The sequence below is a fragment of the Mirounga angustirostris genome, unplaced genomic scaffold (assembly GCF_029215605.1).
Source record: "Mirounga angustirostris isolate CCGP_5_RB_7025 unplaced genomic scaffold, mMirAng1.0.hap1 SCAF_10, whole genome shotgun sequence".
Classification (NCBI taxonomy): domain Eukaryota; kingdom Metazoa; phylum Chordata; class Mammalia; order Carnivora; family Phocidae; genus Mirounga; species Mirounga angustirostris.
The window spans coordinates 101,223,029-101,244,909 of NW_026991718.1; the positions used below are offsets into that span (position 1 = coordinate 101,223,029).

The 21,881-nt window shown below is 41.4% G+C and overlaps 1 protein-coding gene across 2 annotated transcripts in view; it reads right to left on the bottom strand.

Annotated features, from left to right (window-relative positions):
* Nucleotides 1-8,252: 8,252 nt before the first annotated feature.
* BTBD3 (BTB domain containing 3) overlaps nucleotides 8,253-21,881 on the bottom strand; it is a 33,943-nt gene continuing 20,314 nt past the window's right edge. The window contains exons 2-5 of one of the 2 annotated variants that reach the window (XM_045885396.3): nucleotides 17,305-17,572; nucleotides 16,709-16,799; nucleotides 16,012-16,130; nucleotides 8,253-12,752 (exon numbers count right to left, since the gene is read on the bottom strand). In XM_045885396.3, the coding sequence (XP_045741352.1) occupies nucleotides 11,720-12,752; nucleotides 16,012-16,130; nucleotides 16,709-16,799; nucleotides 17,305-17,447 (1,386 nt within the window). In that variant the 5' untranslated portion in view covers nucleotides 17,448-17,572 and the 3' untranslated portion in view covers nucleotides 8,253-11,719. Of the gene's footprint in view, nucleotides 12,753-16,011; nucleotides 16,131-16,708; nucleotides 16,800-17,304; nucleotides 19,993-21,881 lie in introns of those variants that run through there. The other variant, XM_045885395.3, reaches the window with a different exon arrangement.

Genomic DNA, 21,881 nt, shown 5'->3' on the forward strand with positions numbered 1-21,881 from the left:
CTGTAAGAAGCCACTTGTCTTGTCCATGCGTCGGGGGTCAGGTGTCTGGTGACGTTCACTTCTTTGTTCCCACCCATCATCATTACTGTGACAACATGGCGCCTCTGGGCTCTTCCACCTGCTTTGTCCCTTATTCTCCCACCTCTTGTGAGTGGTCTTTTAGCTGTGAAAGGTGAACACAGTTCTGGAAGAGAAAAGCTCCCCTACCTTTTAACATCTTCACCAATGAATGTGGGGATGGTGGGCAGGAAATGGGATGGATTGTTCACGTTCAAAAGCTATAGCTAGAATCCAGTGAGCAGCAGAGGAATGAGGCCATTGAGGCAAGAAGAGTAGAATAGGAAGGAGGAATGCATGCAAGCCAAGAGAACCTCTGCCTCCCCACATGGGGCAGACTTCACCCAACCTGTGGGGTGGGCATAGCAGAGCAGTAAGGAAATATCAATGCAATCCTCTGGACTCCAGATACGTCTGAAGCTGCCATGAGCCAAACTTGGTTCTTCCTGGTGAAGGAAAAAGCTTGTACATCTTTGCAGCTGTAGCATGGCCCAAGGGTAGTACTTGATGGAGAGGAGTTAGGGATGGCCTGGTTTCTGGCCTTACTCCTCAACTCTGAATGGCTGGTGGGTCTGGCCTGCACTCTAGGCTCTATTTGGAGGCCTAGAAGCTGAAAAGCCCCTAAGAAAGTCATTCATGGGTCTCCCACAGAAAGCTTGGCAAACCTACAAAGGCTCCTTACAGAGTGTGGGTAGCAGACCAGGGAGGTCTAACAGAGCCATGTCCTCTTCCCCTGGCCACCTGTCACTACTGGACATCACTCACTCACTCCACCCAAAGGACTCCTTTCCTACTTCATCCAAAGACTTTGCATCTCAGAGGAAATGGGGAGGCACCAGGCTCCTTTCTCTTACCCTCACCCCCTACTCCAGCCCCTGCACTATCCTGTTTCTAGTCACATCCATGCTCATTTCTGAAGCTTTCTTGGAGGCCAAGGTGACTTAATATACAGAGGATTTGTTGTTATCAATCCAATAGCTGTTTACCTGAAAAGGTAGGTAGGTATTTCTTTGCAGTTACAGGGAAGAGCTTAGCTCATTTCCCACTTGTCTTCTGAACTCTGAATAAATGAAACATTAAAGAACTGCAATAATACCCACCACGAACATCCACAAAACACCCCCAAACAGAGTGTTCTTGCACATCAATTCAGTCTGAACACTGGAATCTTACTAGAAATGGATGTCGTTCACTCTGCTGGATTGTACTCTCTTGGGAGGTACATTCCTCCTGAATGTAGTCGAGGAGGGAGGAAAGGGGGTTGAGAAGTTTTAACATGAAGAGGTTTGTCCCAAGAGGTGGTCAAATTCAGCCACAGTTCTGTGATTGGGGTGGATGACAGAGTTAATCTCTGTGGGAAGCCACCATGTGACGTGACTCCCATTCATACTGAATGTTACCTCTAGCCCAAATTATGCCTACAGTCATGGAATTTTTATTAGGGGTAACAACACCCTTTATGGGTGAATATGAAAATATTTAAAGTCTATCACAATTGTTCTATTTCAGCAATTCTTTATTTAAGGTAAGTAAATGTTGGAAGCCTAAACAAATGGAATTTGTTTGGAATTCTGATAAACCTATTTGGCAAGTAAATCTGAAATTTGGGGAAGGAGTGGGCAGATTTAGCAAATCTTTCAGCAATCAAGATTCTGACTGGTTACTAGTAACCAAGTACGCTGCCTCAGTATGGAAGGATCTGGGACACTCCAGTAGTTAAAACTTTTTGTACTGTGGAACAGAAACAGAGACAAAGTGTCCAAGGCTTTCCTCCAGGAGCACTAGTGAGGGAGGGGTTCTTCAGAGAAGAAAGGAACAGAAGCAGGATCAGGGCATTGGTCATATTCCAAGGCCAGTAGCAACCAACAGCTGACTTACAAGTGTGCATGTGAGGTGACAAAGCATTGCTGGAAAAGTCATATAAGCAATCTGTTCCATTGATGAGGTCTTGGTGATACGGTCACAGTGTACACAGCAGATTAAGCAAGCCCTTGGCAAACAGACCTTAGAGGAGTATAAGTGATATGCCCAACCTTCTGGCTGGTGGACTCGCCCTAAACTGTCCTACCTGCTGAACTTCCCCAGATCAAACACTGTGGGTAGGTCCCAGGTCAGGAATTCCCAAAGTAATGAGAAATGGGAGAGAGGCTCCAGGTAGAAAAGCTGTGTGAGACTTCTTGCTTACCTGGGACCTCATCCTTTCTCCCTGTTCCAGCCAACCTTCTTTCTCCAGTCCCTCCTGGCCCCAAGGGATGGCTGAGCTGTTCTATCAACCTACAACTTCCTCTTTCCTTCCTGACCCTCTGAGGGCCGACAGTCTCTCCCCATCTTCCTGTACTTGGAAGAAGCCCATGGACCAGGTAAAATTTCCTAGGAGTGTTGCTGTTAATGATAATGAAGAAACACACAAGGGAAATGCTCCTTCCTATCCACCTCCACCATCTTTTCTTGCTTTACGAGGGGCCTGGTTTTCTGAGTTAAGTTGTACAGCAATGCTAATGGGGAAGTGTATGAGAATGGAAGTGATTTAAGTGACAATATCACATCTAACGAGGTGTCTACTACTCCAAGTGAAGGCTCCAGTTTGAGGAGCTAAAGCTAGGGGGTGAGATGTGATCTGATGAGAAGATATAGTTGTGCCTGGGGGACTGGGACCAAGAAGCAACTTGTTAGCAGAACCAACCAACTACGGAGTGAGGACACTTGTCAAATGGATATTTGGGAAGTTTATGTGTGAGTAAGAGGAAGATTCCTCCTCCTCTCCCCTATAAAACCTTCATGTTAACTAATGCTTTTGGGGCTTGTAGATTCTCTGTGGGCAACTTCGAGTGGCATTGACTCTGGGGTCCAGGTTAGAAAGGAGCACGGGGTCTACACTTAGGCACCTTCAACACTGATGGCATAAATGGCCCAATACGATATTTTTCTTTTTATCCACAGCCCTTCCTACATGACTTTGTAGTTCTTCTCAGTAAAGAGGTAGAATCTAATTCACCATCCCTTGCTTCTGGGTGGCCTTGGGACTGCTTCTGGCCAACAGAATGCAGAAGTGATGGTGCCCAAGTTCTGAACCCAAGCCTCAAGAGGCCAGGCATGGTTCTTCCTCTTGTGGGTGATTTTCCTGTGCTCTGGCCACTGCCACAAAACCATGCCCAGACTAGCTTGCTGGAGGATGAGAGACCATCAGAGCCGAGTTGCCACAGTCAAAGGCCAACACCCACACGTGAGTGAGCCCAATCAAGTATGTAGAACTGCCAAGACAACGCACAGCTGTTCTTAGGCACCACAGCATAAATGTATTGCTGTGTGCTCCTGAGTTTTTGTGTTTGTTAGGCATTACCTGAGCAATGGGAAGCTACCACAAATGTTAAGAAGAAAAGAACAGAGAATGGGGGCAATCGGAGAGGCTGGACAGGGGGCTCTGTCAGGACCAGTGGCCAGGAGTATCTGCCTGGGAGAAGAGACCCTGCAGGTTGAATGCATAGGCCAGCACATGTCTGAAGGAAGTGGAATGGTTACCGAGATGGGGCTCAGAACTGGGGTCCCAAACATGGGCAGGCACCAAGACCAGTTAATAATGGTGATCAGAACTTCGGCAGGTGACATGGTCAACTAGATTAGAGCTGGGACCAGGGCACCACTGAACAAACTGGATCTCTGGGCTTTTGAGGTTCAGATGGAGGACTGGGGGGTACAGGAAGACTGGCCAGAGCAAGAATAACAAGCAGAGGTCAGGGTCAAGAAGTTAAAGTCAGAAGCTAGGTCTTCTGATTCCCTTGGTTTATTTCATCCACTTAATGCTGACTGTGGTTTTGCTTGGGGCCAGTTCCAAGCTCCATGGGTTCAGGGCATAAGCACAAGACTGATTTCTGAGAGCGTATGTTGCCAGGATCGCCGGCAAGGAGCAAGGTGCTAAAGCTAGATGTCCATGCGGATGTGAGGAAAGGCTCTAGGAGGCTTGTCTATACCAGGGGTTCCCAACCTTTCATGTGCATCAGGATCCCTACACACCTGCCCTGAGCTTCAGATAAAAGTGACTGGCCCCAGAATGAGAAGCTCTGGGGAGTGAGGCTCCTAAAAGCTTATTGTGCAAAACAGAGAATCCAGCCCTGAACAAGGGACTGGAAATTAGCTGACGTCAGGGCCCTTGTCACATAAAGCCATAGCACTGGCTCAGAAGGTGAGTCTGCAGATGGGGGAACGTTCACGGGGAAGGCAGTAGAAGGGAGACCAAGAGCCCACAAGAGCAGGCAAACTCAAGAGTTGCCAGTACTTGGGGCACACCTTTGTTTACTTGAATAGACAATCAGCCATTCAATTGCCCCCTGTGATGTTCACATCACTCAAAATAAAGGTCAAACCTGCTTTCAACATACAACAAATGATTTCAATACTAAAATGGATTTTAATCCCCAAATATCTGGAGAAGGGGTGATATCCAAAATTGTCTAAGATTGTAAGCCAAGAATAAAGAGCTTATTTTTGATTCTAACAGAACCTGTACAGGATATTTTTTTTCTTCCTGCAAATAGACTCCTCTTGGAAAATGTCTTCAAAGGGTCTCTCATACACTTGTTATGTACTCATAGTCAGCTTTTACAGAGTAGTTTTCTGAAGAATCCTATCTAAGGTGCTAGAATCCACCCACATCATTTACCTCTCGTTAACATGACCAAATTGAAATACTTATAAGAAATTTGGTTAAACTAAGAGAGAATTCCTCAACAGTACAGAACAATACCACTCTCTGTAAGCTCTATATACTCCTTAGCTATTGACCCGAGACTTAAAAGAACAGCAACAAAATGATGCTTTTGGGCTTTTGAATTGTCTGCACTGACAACTTGTTAAGCGTGTGTAAACTCTAAGTAAACTGGTTCTCGTAAGGGCATATATGAGGAAGATGCATACGTTTAATTTGTGGCCTTTCACATTTTGTTTTACTTAACACTTATATGGCACTTCCTGTTTGCCAGGTACTGTTGTAAGTGCTTTCGAAATTTTAATTTCTCTCATCATCGTAATAACCCTCTGAGGAAGGCCCTATTATTATTGCCATCTTTCTTGAGCAAACTGAGGTTCAGAGAGGTTAAGTGACTTGCCTGGAGTCACGTGCAGCCAGAGCCCTGTAGCCTAGCTCTGGAGTATTATTAACCAGTACACTATGTTGACTGTTTTTCCCTTCTTCCTAAAAGAATTTTAGAATCAAGGGTGGGTATCTATAGACCAATTCTCTACAGAGGATGGTAGAGCAAAACAAAGCAAACTTTTCTCCTTTAGGATAAATATAAGGCAAGGCATTCCATCTTCACCAAGCCCTCTTTCAACTGGATGCTACAACCACTGCACGCTGGGGATCACCCTTCCATGTTTCTAGAATCTTCATCATTCTCTCCATTCCCTGGCGCCCTTCGGTCTTCATTTGCATTACTCCCAGCCCAGCCCTAAGTACTTCTGTCTTTGGTCTGACCCAGTTTATTATTCCCAAAGTTCAGAAAGATGTTTCTAAAACACAAAGCTGTTTTCTGGTCTATCTCTAATGTCTTCAATGCCACTGTTTCATTCTGTGATAAAAGCCAGGTAATTTAGCCTAGCAGATGATGTACTTCGTGTTCAGGTCCAGTTCGCTAGCTGGCTCCACACCTGGCACACAGTAGGTGGCCTCGTTCCCCCACATGTCCCTTTGCTTAAGCCACGCTGAGCTGTTGCCTTTCTGCTCTGTTTCTCTTCTAGAATTCCCTTAACTCTTCCCTGCCCCCTCCAACTGGCATCACCAGCCTTCACTAGATAATTCTAATGCATCCTTCAAAACCCAACTCAAGCATTATCTCTTCTCCCACTGACCTGGATGCCCTTTGCAGTGCTCCAGGAGGAGCCAAGGTATTTCTCTCCTACCCTGTAGGGGTCCCTCAAAATGTGAACGACAGACGGCAGCAGCAGCATATGGAAGCTTGCTGATGTGGTTTCTCAGGCCTCAACTTAGACCTACCCAATCAGAATTTCTGGGGATAGAACCTGGCAATTCATGATTCTTCTGCATGCTGAGGGCGAAGCAGCCCTGCCCTGGACCTTTTGAGAACACATACCACATCTTATTGGGTCTCTGACTCCCCAGGATCTCTCTTACTGACTGGAATAAAGCAAAGGATCAATAAATGGTCAATGGGTGAACGAACATTGGGTTAATCCTTTGATTCATTAAACCTTATGTCTTTTACCTAGGAAACATGGAGTATTCCACCAATGCCTCCAAATATTCTTAGAATTGGAATTTGTCTTTAATTTTGAATTGGCTAGGGTGTTTTGGCACTATTCTTAGGGGCACTGAAATAATTTAAAGTTTAGGGCTGATCAAGAAAAGCACAAAAATGCAGAGTTATCTCTCAAAAGTACGTTTTTATGTATTCTACCGTACAGCAGAAGGTGGTACCCTCTGCTTCAAGCTCTGAAAGATTATTTGCAGCTTTCCTTAAATTGTCCTCTTTCTTTTGCCTATTTTTTGAATATAGTTTAGGAAGGAAAATGCAAATTGTACAGCCACAGTAAAGACTGCTCCATATCAAAGTATCTCAGATTCTCTGGTTTCTCACAACAGTGTTTATGCTATCTGCTGCTTGGAAAGCTTTCTTGCAGCACTTTACGCTAAAATTAAGAAAGCTACTAGTAGGACTTGTTTTTCAACTTTTTTCAGGTATAATTTCACTCCTCTCAAACACACTGATAAAGACATAGTTGTTAAATATAAACTGCTCACCAACGTTGTAAACAACAACAAATAAAGTGCCTGAATTTTGAAATAATTTTTGGTACTGTTGTTCCACAAAGGGAAAAAGGACACCATTCTTGAGGTCTGACACAAAGCCCCTCCTGCCTTCGTAGCAGTTAGACTGGTTACTACCAAAACCAGCTTAAAGAGAAATCAGTTGGGGCAAACTAACACCAAAGTGCTGATAGTTGAATAGATCACTTGAATCACGTCCGGTACACAGAATTAAAGTACACGTTAGACAAAGTAAAGAGCAGGTGTTTTGGTTAACTATCTTGAGGTTAAGGACTTTGTAGATGGCAGAGTATAAAATTGCATCTGCTAGTAAAACTGCTGTCCGATGGACGTCAATATGAACGGGCAAATAGAAAACAAGGGTCATCAGGATAGTTAGGGTTGGCATTGATGGGAATTACACCTCCCCTGCCACACTCCCTCTAAAAAGGCTTAAAAGAGGCAGCAGAGAGGGGAGATGCCCAAGTGAGAAACGCATCCAAAGGTTCTTCAGCAACTGATCTATGCTGCTAGTGGCTTACGCTGCTTGGTGTGGGACCGGGTCAACCACGTCTTCAACTCCGCCTCACCAATACTTCCATCTCATCCACAGGGCAGTATCTTGATTGAGGTCTTTTCACCAGTGCTTAGGGTGGTTATATTATGAAATAACTGAGGGAATTCTATTTTTGAAAAATTTCCCCAGTTTTTTGTTTTGCTAGATGATATATTTTAAAAAGTGGAGGATAACATGAAGTGTTGAGCAAAGGGAGTAGTTGGTCAATAAATGTAAATGGCTCAGAAAAAGATGTTGGAATGTACTAATTTGAAATTGAAAGTGTAGTCAACTTCCATCGACACATCTCAAAGGCACCCAGAGTCCTACTCTAATGAACACTTAGGGTAACCACAGGTTTTCAGGGCCACTTGCTTGTTTCGGCCTCTACGTTTCATACAATTTAGTTCGTCAGGAGTACTTTCCTCCTTTCTATTTTTTCCCAAGTTTAAGTTCATGGCTTTTTGTAGGCAAGCCATCGAGTCCACAGGGAGAAGAGATAATTTCCGTGACATGTTGATCCTGGGTGCCAACAGAGGAGGATCATTTCCAATTGTTTTGGGATATTGAAAACAACCATATGTGGATTAAGTTTAAATAGCAACTGAGAAAACAGCTGACTTTCCTGAATTAAAGACCTTTGCAATTTAGGTTGTATCTGTAATTAAGCTGACTAGAATGAGTATTTCCAGTTTCTTTATTCTCTGGAATAATTCCAAAATTCCTCTGAGCAGGTATGCTACAGAGGCTGAGCAGATGAAGTGATTAAACAAATATATGCCCGGGTATATATAATTATGTATGAATGTGTGTGCGTGTGTGTATATGTATTACTTGATACGGGCAAATATAATGGAAAACTAGCTGAGCACATAAAAATTATATTCAAAATTCTCATAGGACATTTATTTTTTTCATTCAGAGACTTAAGCTATTATAACAAAGCAGGAACAAGCAGCACTGGTTACATCTAAAGCTAGATGTGATTCAGTATCCATCCACACCCCCTCAGTACAGCCAGATCCACAGATATGTGAGCGACTATAGCATCAGAATGCCAGCAAAGCATGAGTTCCATATAGGGAATATAAATGCACCCATTCACTCCCTTTCATTAACTTCACAGTCAGGCTTCGAACAATGCGATTGATTAACATATTCATTGTTCTCGATGCTTTTGCCTCAAATTTTTACATCTTTAGGGATCAAAGATATCTGAATACTTAAGCAAACAAATGCTCCTGCAAAACCATCTCTGTGAAATTCAGTGGCACCAAAAGTGCCAGAATGGATTTTTTATTGTTTCAAGGGACCTACAAAAATGCTAAGGAAAACAAATCTATGAACCAATTTTACTTTTATTTGCATTTAACATGATTATACACATTCATGTGTCTAACAAGATCTGCACTGTTACATTAAAAATACAGTACAATAACATTCAACATGAGGTACTTCATATTTATATATTTTTCCTTCATAAATAATGCTGTAAGCTACTAAATTCAAGCACTCTGATGCACAAGTGCTAGTGTCTTGAATCAGCTGAGCTTATTTAAACACCTTAAAAAACAAAAAGACAGTTCAGTGCAATAATTATGTAGAAATTAGACCATTTACTTAAATACTATATTAAGATATGCTTAAAGAATGTTACATTAGAACCACTAGCCTAGTTCCCCTTTATCCCCAGTATGAACAACGACAAAGACTGCCAGATATATTGGGAAAAGCATCTACAGAGTATTCTGTTTAATAAAGTTGTGTTTATACACTAGAGTTGCCTGCCTTGTCAGAACAATGGTTTCTAGTTTTAAAAGCTACAAAATTCGAGATTACCAAAGGAAATAAAGCAAGCACGTTAGCTTTCATTCCATGTTGTTGAAAATGCAAAAGGGAGAATAGGATTTAAAATACAAAATTTCTTATTCTAAATACAATTTTCAAATTTAACCCACGGCTCTCGATACCAGCCAATCGGGTGGTGGACGTGTCTTCCTTTTTTAGCTAACGGTGATTAGCATAAAACCAAGCTCTCATACCCCCAGTGTACAGTATCTCCCTCTGCTTTCCCCCAGCAGTTCCCTACCCACGTGGAGGGCATCTTGCTAACAGGAGCACTGATAGTGAGCGTTACTGAATGAACAATCTTCACTCTAAGGTTATCACACCCACCTCAACAATCTGAGATGATGACATTAGTGCTAAATCAAGTTTCTTCTCCTCTGGCTTAAAACTGAGTGCCTTCTAATCAGGTATACAGCCTACCAATTTGCATGGTAGCTATGAGTTACCGAAATGTTTCATCATAATTTAAAAGCAAAATCCTTTAGAGAAGTATTTTTTAAATTGAAAACATACCTTTATTTCATAGATACTTTGCCAAAACTACTGTCATCTTCCTAATAAGAAATAATTGTTAGATAATTTTGGAAAGTTGTCCTGGGAGTACTCATCTATAATCACCAGTAACAGCTTTTGATTATCTACGCTAACAGACATAGGTAATGGCAAACATGATTAAAACATTTCCCATAATCCAGTGTTCTCCTCCACCAGGGAAGCCAGCCAAAAGCAACAAGCCCACATCTACGGGGGGAAAAGGTGGCCCAGAAGCACAGTGAATAAGATAAGGGTAGTCACTTCCTGGGGCCTTGCTGGGGCCAGCAGGGGGACCATTTCTGGCCCACCTCTTACTGGCCAGGCAGGGAGGAGACAATTCCTGAGTCGGCAAACACACTTGCATGCACATGGACGTGCACGGACGCCCACATCGCGCACACACCCGCCCACCCCAGGACTAACCCCTGGCTCCAAACAAGCCAGCTTGGGACTCGCAGAGCAGGAGAAGGAGGCGGCCAGGGACCACACTCTGGGTGGTGGGGGAAGCCATCTCAGGATCGCGCTGAGCAGAAAAGCTGCCCAGAAACACATGGATACTTCAACTGGAAGTGAACACATTGGACACTACCAGGGTCACAGGCACAAAACCATCACAAGCCATCACTGAAGGAGAATTTTGGGATGAGCTTTTCCCTCCTTTGTTTACATTAACCATGTACAAATAAGAGGGCTGGATGTGATGCTGATGCAGTGAATATTAGGTACAATCAAGTGTATCGCTCCAGACCTTTTTTTTTTTTTTTTTAAAACCCTGCAGGCATTTATTGGCACTTTAAGGATGGCCAAAGGCCAAATTCTAGCAGTCTAGGAACAGGACAGAATTATAATTAACGAAGAAGGTAGTATGTGGTCAAAGTAGATCAGGTAAAGTGTATTTTGGATTGAAAAAAAGAAAAATCAATGAATAAAAGTATCTTATTACGTTAACATGTAGTGCTACAAAACTGTTACTCCATATATCTGAAGAACTGTTTGGTCCTCTTTTCACGGGAAAAAGGGAGTAAGAATTCTATACAGTATAACTTACAAACACAAGCAAACAGTGGGGATCAGAAGCAAGTGGGGAGAAGACTGGCTTTTTCAAATGGTATATTCTATTATGCCATGAAATAAACTATTTGTAGAATGGGACTTTTTAAGGTCTCCTTTATAAGCTGTTTTAGTTTAAATTAATAGGCCTGCGATTTTTCCCTATTGACAATAAAAATGTGTAATTTAGTTAGTTCTAAAAGAAGCATCTGTACTGCAATAGTTTGTCTTCTAAACTAAAAGAATAAAAACCTGCTTGTAGTAGGTCATGGCCTAAGCAAACATCCCATTTCCTGTTTTCCTATTTTACATGGATACTTTGCAGTGTTTAACATTTAACAATCTCATGAATTTAGGATTTAAGAAAAAATAATGCCCAGAGTAAAATATTTAAAATGAAATAGGAGCTAAACATAACTACTGCCTACTTTCTAAATTATTACTTACGAAGCAAAACTTCTTTCAAAATTGTACACTGAGGTTTACCTGTAATTTGGGGTGGGGTTCTCTTTAAATATAACTCTTATCATTATTATTTTAGAGTATTTATTTCTATTTGTCAAAATAAAGCCCTAAAGGAAATTCAGGGTGATCCTGAAAATTTTAAGAGGGACACAACTGGGAGGTCAGTGGGGCAGCTGGAAAAGAGCACAAATTCTCCCCAGGTGTGTAGACGCAACTCTAAAAACCACAAAGCCTTAAGAAGAACTTGGCTCTTTTAAGCATATAGTTAAAAGCTGAATGCTGCATTTTTGCCTGTACATAATTAAAAGGTTGAAAGAAATCAGAAACTGCCTACAGCTTCGTTCATTACGAATTACCTGCGCTGATCACGTATCTGCAGATGAGCTAAGCATCAAGCGAGTGGGAACCACATGTGCACCTCAGAGCTCACACCGCTTCGAGAGGGGTTTTCAAGCATAGAATATGAGTTCCGGGATCTGCCCACCCTGCACCCCAGTGCCATTGGTGCTATCTGAGGAGCACTGGAACTGGACAGTCACCTTGCCACACTGGACTTCCGTCATGCCTTCCTGTCCGAAGTAGCTGAGTTCATTGCCATCCAGTACCACGCTGGCTGTGTAGAAGGTGTCTGGCTCAATCTGCACTGGGTACTCAAACCACACGGGGAAGGTATTGCTGGAGCCATCTGAGAAGTACTTGCTCAAGTTCTGCCCGAGAACAACGCCCTGCCGCTTGAGTTCGATCTTGGCGCTGTACTCTGCAGAGCCACAGCTGGAGCCGTAGAGCCCAAAGCCTGCGATGAACACTCTCTTATCAACCGCAAACTGGATGCTGTCACAGCGGCCCCGGTAGCGCCACTGGTTGCTCCGGTAGGCACATGACTGGAAGCGGTGACAGCGCTGGGGGACGAGGCCCTTGCGGGCTTTACTCACAAACTGCAGCTCGGGCTTCTTGGCTGCAGTGTACCAGAGGAAAATGTCATTGGTCTCATTGAGAGTTAAAACTCCAGACTGGGCAGCACCGTTTGCAAAATCATCCAGGGCCATCGTGGGGATGCGGATCAGGTAAAGTGCCTTTCCGAGGACCTTGCGTTTATTTTCAATGCTCAAAGCTAGATCCTGCCGCTGGCATTCCACTTCGGCCCAGTTGAGAGCTGCCTCAAAAACCACAATTTCTTTGGCATTCAGAGTTTCCCTGCGGAGGATACTTTCTAGAGTCTGGAAGTCGATATCGCAGAATCCCTCAGACTTGAGAGCTAACTCAGCCTGGGCATCGATCACCTCCCAGCAACGCTGGGTCAGGTCCGGCTCCTCAAACAGGCAGCTCTGGGAGAGAAGCACACAGGCATTCTTGGCGCTCAGGCTGGTCTCCAGGAAATTAACGCAGGCGCGGGCGAGGTGAGGGACGATGTACTTTTTGGCAGCATAAAGAGTGGCCAACACTGTGTCAGCAGCCAAGTCAATTTCATCACAATAGATATATCTGAAAGACAGCACACAGCATATAAATGGAATTTTCACAAAACGAGCGTGTCCAGCAAGAAAAGATGCAACTACTTTCAAGTTAGTTCCAAGAAAATCATCTTATGTGACAGTTATTACAAAAATGATTAGGGAGTAAAGAAACATCTGAAATATGTTCATAAATTATTAATATTTCAACTCAGCAGTAAGTCTGTATAATTAAAGACATTAACTTTGTGTTACCATTCTAGCCTCTATTTTATAACCTGCATTCAATGTCTTCTCAAAAAAACATAAGATACTAGAACTGTTTGAAAAAAAAACTGTATATCAGAGTTAGTATTAACAAAAAAAAAAAAAAGGGAAAAATTAATGTTAAATACACCATATTATATTTAATCAAATAATCATCTCTGGAGTGCCTGTGTGGCTCAGTCGGTTAAGCATCTGCCTTCGGCTCAGGTCATGATCCAGGGGTTCTGGGATCGAAGTCCAGAGAGCCCCGTGTCCTGTCGGGCTCCCTGCTCTGTGGGGATCCTGTTCCTCTCCACACCCCTTGTGTGCGCTCTCTCTCATTCAAATAAATAAATGAATTCTTTAAAAAAAGGAATAATCCTATGTTTCAGAAGTGCTCTCTCTCTCTCTATATATATATAGTTTTATTTTAAAATTTTCTGTACATTCAGATAGAATGCCTTTAATACTATGTTGGCAATGATTACACCTTAATTCTTTTAACTAAGTATGACTTGAATTTTCCCTAAACACAAAATAAAACCTGAGATTAAGAAAGATATTTTTCAAGTAGTTCTAAGTTCAATAGATTATAATCTATGGATTTCAAAATTATCTTCCAGTTGCCTTTACATAGAATCCAACACAGGCTTTGTATCTGGCTTTTTTTTCTTTTTAAACTCTAAATTCGTTCTTCTCTCCTCCCCCCATTTCTTCTACCTTCAGAATTAAAGAATGTATTATTTCTGGATGTATTTAATTAAAAGACAAAAGCAAGAAAGCCCAAATATGCACCATTTTTATGATTCTATAAAGTATCCCTATGTCAGGAGATAAAACACTTCTTGGTGATTTGGGGGGATGGTGGCAATCTCCCAATATGGTATGTAAAAACAAAAATCATCTGCTTCTTTTAGATTGCCATGGATGAGTACAAGAGTCAGTGAGAACTACATATGGGTGAAAAGTACATTCTGATAACACTTAATTTTTTCCAGTTAAAGCTAAGGTATTTAGCTACTTGCTGTGAAGTTTTCCTTTAGTTACTATATTTTAACTCAGTGAAACACATACAAGAAAAGATCAGTAACAGCTTCTGTAAAGAAAGTAAAAAACCCCACAGTGATGATGATAAGAAAAATGTTTACAATCACAAATGAACCTCCATTTTTACTCCCAGGAAGCTCTTTCTCTTCTGATAGGCTAAGCCATATACCACTGGCCAAGACGGACTCACATAATACCAGCAGCTCGGTGATGCTCTGACCCGAGAACCAGGACGATGGTGAAGAATCTGGAACAAGGTCAGCACCTTGTGGCTCTTACCCTGGAACTGTCAAGTGAGCAGTCTTCCCTTTTTCTTGATGGTTCCCTTTCTAGGAATACTGGCTACTCAGCCATACAACAAAGTTGTCTGGAAAAACTGGCCTCCACTATCCGTGGTGACAGTGCAGTCCTGATCAACTATGGCCCAACAGCAAACGGCACCTTACTACATTTCTGATTCTTACCACTTTTGGTGGACTGCATGTATAATTTTAAAAAGCTGTATTGAGATATATTCTAGGTACTACATTTGTAAGAAAAGATGCAAATGGAATGACTTGGGTGAAATATAATTCTGTAATTCTTACTTGTGTTCCCTAATTATGTCTCTCTCTGGCTGAAACCCTATGCTGGACTGCAGTGCAGTCAAAATGCTGAACCAGTGTTAGCGTTCTCCTCTGCGAGAGACAATGTCAAACATACAAAGCTCACTTGACTGGAAAACAAAACAAAACAAAAACCTTCCCAGGTAAAACTGGTTTCTGTACATGTATCTCTAAAAGATTAGAAAGGTCACTAAGTGTTGGTTGTTTCAAAGTGGTGAATTAGTTTACCTTTTGGTACTTCACATGCTCACTTATCTTTAATTTCCCTATTTCCCACTGTGAAAGTTTCAGTCAGATGCAATTAGATTTCAAAACTACAACATAAATAAAGAATACTTTTAAGTTCTACAATTAACTGCAGTACTTATTTTTCAGTAGGAGCAGTCAATAAATATCTTGCAACCTTTTAACCATTTGTGGGATTATTGTCCAACTTGTTGACACACAATAATTTTTTTAACAAACATATTTATTCTAGGGAACCAAAATCCCTACAGCAGTAGATAACCTTGGACACTGGATATACTTGGTGTGCCAGAAGGAGGACTGAACAAAAATCATAAAACATTATTTGAAATAATCACTGCATTTAATCACAGGGTAGACTATGACACTGTCCGGCAGCAGTGCACATCAGAGAAGCGGATTCTATTTAGCTGGTCAACACGTCCTGGATTCTGAGAAAGACCTATGAGACAGAAAACTATTTTTTAAGTAAGTATATGTCTTACAGCTTTGCGTTTTTATACTACCAATTAAAGTTTTCCTATAAAAATACATATAAAACTATAGAAAACTATTCATCTCTCTCAAAAATGTCTCCTCTACTATCAAAGGCAAATGCTTCTTTATCTTTGAGAAATGGTATCTGATTTTATGTAAGAGGATGCACATGTACGTATGGGCAAAGATCAGATTATTTTAACACAGCAAGTTTTATATTTGCTGACAGGAAACAGTAACTCCTAGAAAACTGAGAAATCTCTTAACTAGTGGTACTTAAACGAGGTATATTATTTCTGGAATTGTGAAACAAAAATATAATTTATGTCTTTACAGACTCCTTCATACACAATGCTATCAGAGAGAACATGCGCTATTAAATAATCCTGCACGAGAAAGTTGTTTTTCTTTGATTGTGAGTCGTTAAAAATCAAATCACTATCCATGCCACTTGCTCCCAAATCCCATGCCAAGGTGTATGATAAATGCCTGCCCCATTCCACATGCTTTCCCCCGAAAGATGCAGAGTAGTTTTCTCCAAAAACCATTTACAAGGTAAGCAGCACCCTCTTTCTTCATCGGTCTCCCTTTCTTATATTTAACTGAGAAACCAGCAGACTACAAACACAGCATAAACAAACTCTTTCTAAACAAACGAACGATGCTTACTTCAGCATAGCGAGAAAAGCAGCAGGTTCGACATCTGGTATACGGATTTCATCTTTGTCCTCAGCAAGTTCTCCGTAAAACATTGCATGGAACACAGAGCTCCCAACAGCTAAAACATACTGTGGAGAAAGGGAAATCTTATTTCATGCACTAAACTGAAAGCATTTTCAGTAAATCAGTCCAGAAAAACAACTCTAAGCAATCAGGGTTTAGTGGACATGGAGCACCTACATCTGCTCTTTCTTCAAAGTCAAGGGACAGTGTTTATCTTGCGGTGAAAGCAGAAGATAGATGTTCACGCAAGCCAGTCTTTATGCTGCTAACTACCTCAAGGCTTTAAGAGATTAATGTCTAAGTTCTCTCATTACAAAATAAATAAATAAAATAAAAGCTTATCTAACCAATTTCTAGGGGAAGGGTAAACATGACTTTCCTAACCTGTCGCAACAACTTCCCATGACTGGAGAGTTAGGAGGGCATGTTTTTGTGTGGGATATAAAGCAGGATAGAAAGAAACAAAGGAAAAAAAAATAAGCGTGGCCAAGACTCTTTGGAGAGGCTGTGCCTTCTCTGTGATGGGTGAAATGCGCACTGCCTGCCATCGGCAAGCTGCCCACCCCAACCAACTTTCAGGCTTATGGAGAGGGTCCCTCTTTGTAAATCTCAGCACTAAACCGGTAATGCAGCTGTTGCTTACTTTGTGTCCTGGCAACCGCTGAGTCCCACCTGGTGGCCCAACCACAAAATGTACATCTGCCATCAAATCATTATTGAACATCACTGCATTTCTATAAACAGAGGCAATTCATTAATGCACAGCAGCCAGCAGTTTTAATATCCCCTCCCCAACATACAAAACCCACAAAAGATTCACAAGCTAAGCAACAGTTTAGTAACTTCAGGGTAAAACTACAAATCAAGATTCCAACTAAACAACTGTTTGTGATCATTGCAAACACATGGGAAGTAACTAAGTCAAAAAAAAAACCAACCAAAAATTATCCAAACTTTTCACTAGATTAAGGACAAATAGAAGGTTTCTATCTTCAAACCTTCCATGGTCAGTAGACACAAGCCTGTCACTTAAATGTCACAGCTTGCAAAAACATTTTTATCTAAGAGGAAAACAGCTGTACTATTTTGGAAAAGATACAAGGCAGTTTTCCATTACCGATAAAGCTTCTGGGAAAAGAGGAAACACAGACTTATGTTAAAATACATTATAGGTTGTGCAAAAGCAGAAACTTCAACACAGGAAAACTTTTAAAGTAAATATGCTGGCCGGGCACTTACCTTTCTCGAATGGTGGGGTAGAGACCCTGCCAGTTTGGGGCCGGAATAAGGTTGTTGTTACTGAGATTCTGCTGGTGGTACTGCTGGACAGTGGTGCTGCTGGAGTTGGCTGGTTTTTTACGCGGGAATATATCAGCAGCCATCTTCTTCTTCTTTTTAGTCTTCAAGGTGATTATTTCATAACAAACTGGGGGCAACTTGCTGCCGCCGCTGCTGCTGCTGGTATTTGTCTTCTTCGAGCTTTTCTTGGACCTATTCTTTACTGTCTCTGGAAGCATCAAGAAGAAGGTGAGACATTTCATGTTCTTTTCCTTGTCATCTACCATGAGTACAGTATGTCTCTCTTTATAGCTAGGTAGCCCAAATTGGTGCGAACATCAAGGAAAAGAGGCTGGCACGAGCCAAGATGTTAACAGAAACCAACAAGCTGCTATTTTGCTTCTTTTCTCAGCCGGACAAGGTGACCTTTTCACTATGTTGAATAGAAACTGGCTTTAAGTTTTATCCAGTACTGGGTCTGCTAAATACATCTCCATCATGATTCTTATTTCTCTTATTTGCTCATAAAAATAACCCAGTTTCCTAGATCACCTGAAAATGCTACACTGAGCGAAGATGACAGGCAGCGAGCTGTAGCACTTGTTTTCAGAATTAGGTTAGCAAGATGTGCTGGAGCCGTGCGAGTCTGTTCAGCCGGCTGAAGTTGTGTGGTGAATGGATGGGAGGAGAGTAGGTATTACAGCCCTGCAGATGGAGTCAGACAGTCAGTGCTCGGAGCCAATAGCTGAAGTCACCAATCATGATTGGACCAAGCAAAACAGTGACACCTATTGTAACATGCAGAGCTCTGATATTAAAGGAACAGCAGTGGCATTCTGTTGTCTCCTGTATTACTGCATATTAAAATAAGATAAACAACCTATGAAATAGATCTGCAAACAGGAAAGGAACAGTTTGTGCTCACAAATTTCTCTTCAGTAGATGTACATTTTTATTTCCCCAGTTAAACAAGCAGGATCAATTAACAAAGGGTAGGGACTGGTATCTACTCTGTATTTCTAGTAAAATCTTTATCCCGGCAGCATTTAGTTTCAAATACTTCAAACAAAATCCTCCTTTCTTCCTGCTAAAAGGGATTATTAATAGCAAAGCCATACTAAACAACACACTTATTACAGCTTAATGGAAAGGAATGCTGTTTTTCTTTTTCCAGTCTCTTTGAATGCACGTTATAGTTTAGTGCAAAAGAAGAGAGATGAGGTCATGTGTTCGTTTTACCTCCCAACATTTTCTAGTTCCTATGATGATCTTTTGACAGGAGTCCCAGATCAGAAAATACTTTCAGTCAGACTAAGATTATACCAGTAGGTTTAGCTGCACTGAAGCAAATTTTAGATATAAAAAGTAAGATTCAAATTAGACAAATCTGTATTTAAAAGTTGTAATTTACTAAAAATATGTCAGATGGGCCCTGCTCAGGATCTCAAAATCCAGCCTAAATGTTATGGCTACATTTAACTTGTCATAATTTTAAAGAATATAATCCACAACTTCTAACACAAAACCAGTAATAAGGCTATTCAAAATGATAAATGTTCTGATGCTGCTTAGTTAAAATGCAAACAGGTTCTCTCTGCTTTGAATCAGAAGACTATCCACTACTATGTATGTGGTTTTCATGGATGTGAATCTCCCAACAATTTCTAGCTTTGTTGAGCAAGAAAAAACAAAACACCTGCTACAGGCTCCACACATGCTTATTTATTTCTAAAGAGGGACTAATGAGGAGATTTAATCTTCCCCCTATCTGTCTATCTGGATTCCTCTCATTGGTTCCAAGTGCAGCAGCCATTTGCTCCCCCCCGTCCCCCAGACCTAACACAGCCTTCAGGGCCACAGCCTGCTTGTGGCACAGCATTCATCTGAATAATGAGCGCCCGACAGAGCGAGGACTCAACAAATGCACTATGCTGGTTATTGTAACTAATAATCTGCTGAGGAGAACACACTGAAATCAAACTTTGAATCCCTGGGACCCTAAATCATGAAACAGCCAAGGAATATCCCCTTTATTGTCATCATTATTACTCTTAAAACTGCAAAGCCAGTACAAGACAGGCTATATATATAGAAGAGAACCAAAGGTCTTTACCACAAGGCTATTCATCCCTGTTTTAGATGGACCCTGAAGTGCTGCTTATTGGTTACAATTATTGTGTGTTCCCAATCACAGGGCTACCACACACACACACACACACACACACACCCTTTCAAATCACACGTTAGAGAGAGAGAGAGAGATCTAGAACAGTTTTTAAGAGTATGTGGTGAAAAGTATGAAGGAGGAACACGTGTGCTACTGAACTTCCTGACACCAACCTCCTAGGAAAACCCCCATGACAGGGAGGTCCTTCTGACCAGGATTAGTCCCATACATTTCAGGTCAGACAGCGATCAATTACACTGGAAAGGGAAATGACTGCTTTGAGATAGACATACTAATAATTGTCAACTGGACAGACAAAATACTAAAAGCACAAAAAGTAGATAGAAGAACTTAGAAGGCTTTGTGGCTTTTATTCATTTCACATGCAGTTCAACACCTTTTACCAAGAAAGCCTTGAACAAACACTATTCCTATACCACTAAAATAACAAGTGCACGCAATAGCTTAAGAAAGAAAATTATATAATGTTTTAGAACATGTTCTTTCTGAAATTAAAGGTTTTAGGTATTAGGAAAATTAAGTTCTGTGGAAAAGCTTGAATATACTAGTTACACGAAGCACTGCTCATTCTGAATCCCCTAGAACGCTGCTGCAAAGAGGGGCACTGTCATTCGGGAAATGTGGGGACTGAGGAGTATGGCTGTTTTAAAGATATGTTCTAAAATACAAAAAGTAATCCAATTAAAAAAATTTAAATGACATTTGAATTTTAATTTTTGTAGCCAATTTGAAAAGCATGAAAATGTTAATAAAACTAAGACATGGAAAACTTCCCAGCTTCGTTTTCCTACCATGGTTTAAAAAAAGGTAACATAAAACCCCTGTGACTGAGAGTGTGGCCCATGGCCCAGCAGCGGCGGCGGCGGCACCGCCCGGGAGCCTGCTAGAAAAGTCCAGAAACTCACTCAGAGTCTGGATCAGAAGTGCACATCTTAACAAGACCCTCTAGGCAATCTGTATGACATTCAAGTTTGAGAAAGCCTCATGTAAGATTAAAATAAAGAAGGTTACCCGGTCTCCCAGTTATCCAGTATCAACATCTGGAGCCACGTTTTGCATTCAGTTATCAAGTGAGTGAAGAAATAATTCAAAATGATTAATTTGGTTTGGTCATAAAACTTAACCTCGATGTCTTACTCTGAAATTCTTCTGATTAGGCCCTAAATGTCAAAATTCTAGGATTCAGGTGTGTGGACAGCCAACCAAGAGGCCTCAAAATATTTTTTGAAAAAGAAGCTCAAGCTCAGATTTTTTTTAAGATTTTTTAATTTATTCATTCGAGACACAGAGATACAGAGAGAGAGAGAATATGAGCAGGGGGAGAAGCAGAGGGAAAGGGAGAAGCAGGCTTCCCCCAGAGCAGGGAGCCCGACGCGGGGCTCGATCCCAGGACCCTGGGATCATGACCTGAGCAGAAGGCAGACGCTTAACCATCTGAGCCACCCAGGCACCCCAAGCTCAGATTACTTCATAGGAAAACAACAGAGATCATTTTAGTGGGAAAAATAAAGGATTAAAGAATGCCAAGTGTGAAACAGATGAACCACTTAATATTTTGAAATAATCTACTTCACAATTCTATTTCAAAAAATTAGTATTGTGGCACAGCAAAACTAGCAATCAAGTAATGTGGTTCAGTCCTGGCTCAGCCACAAAAAATTGATGTGTGTGTGTGTGTGTGTTGAAGGGGAGGGGAGTCTGACAAATCATTTAGCCTTTAAGGGCATCAAGTTCCTCAGCTACAATATGAAGAGGTTCTCTAGAATAGATGAGTGTTTCTCAGTCTTCACCTTCAATCCTCAGTAAGAAATGCATTTTATATTCGGACTCAGTACTAGCACGCACACACACACACACCCACAAAGAGAAAGACGGTTCACAAAACAAAAACACTTAGCATGTAATGATAGTACAGATATTTTCTATCTTATTTTTCTCTTTTCTTTCTAATGTTGGTCTTGATTAATTCCGCTGGTTTCATAAGCACAGTTTAAGTAATACTGGTCTAGATGATTTCTAATAGCTTTCACGGTTTAACGTTCCAGGGTAGTTTTCTATCAAGAACTTGGACTAAGGGCAAGAAGGCAATGGCTGCATCAACAAATGGCTCACACAACCGGGACTGTGCATTTATTTTCCTGGGAAGAGGAGCCACAGTTATCATCTGTCTTCCAGGGTAATCCATGACCCAGAGGACAATAAATATTATGAAAATTTAAGATTGATTTGAATATACAAAATATTTCTATCACTTTTCCCCTCTGCTTTCATATCTACAGTCTATTTCATTCCCCCCCTGAAATTAAACATCAAGAGTTGAAACTCCATCTATTGAATCTGCAACCCCAAA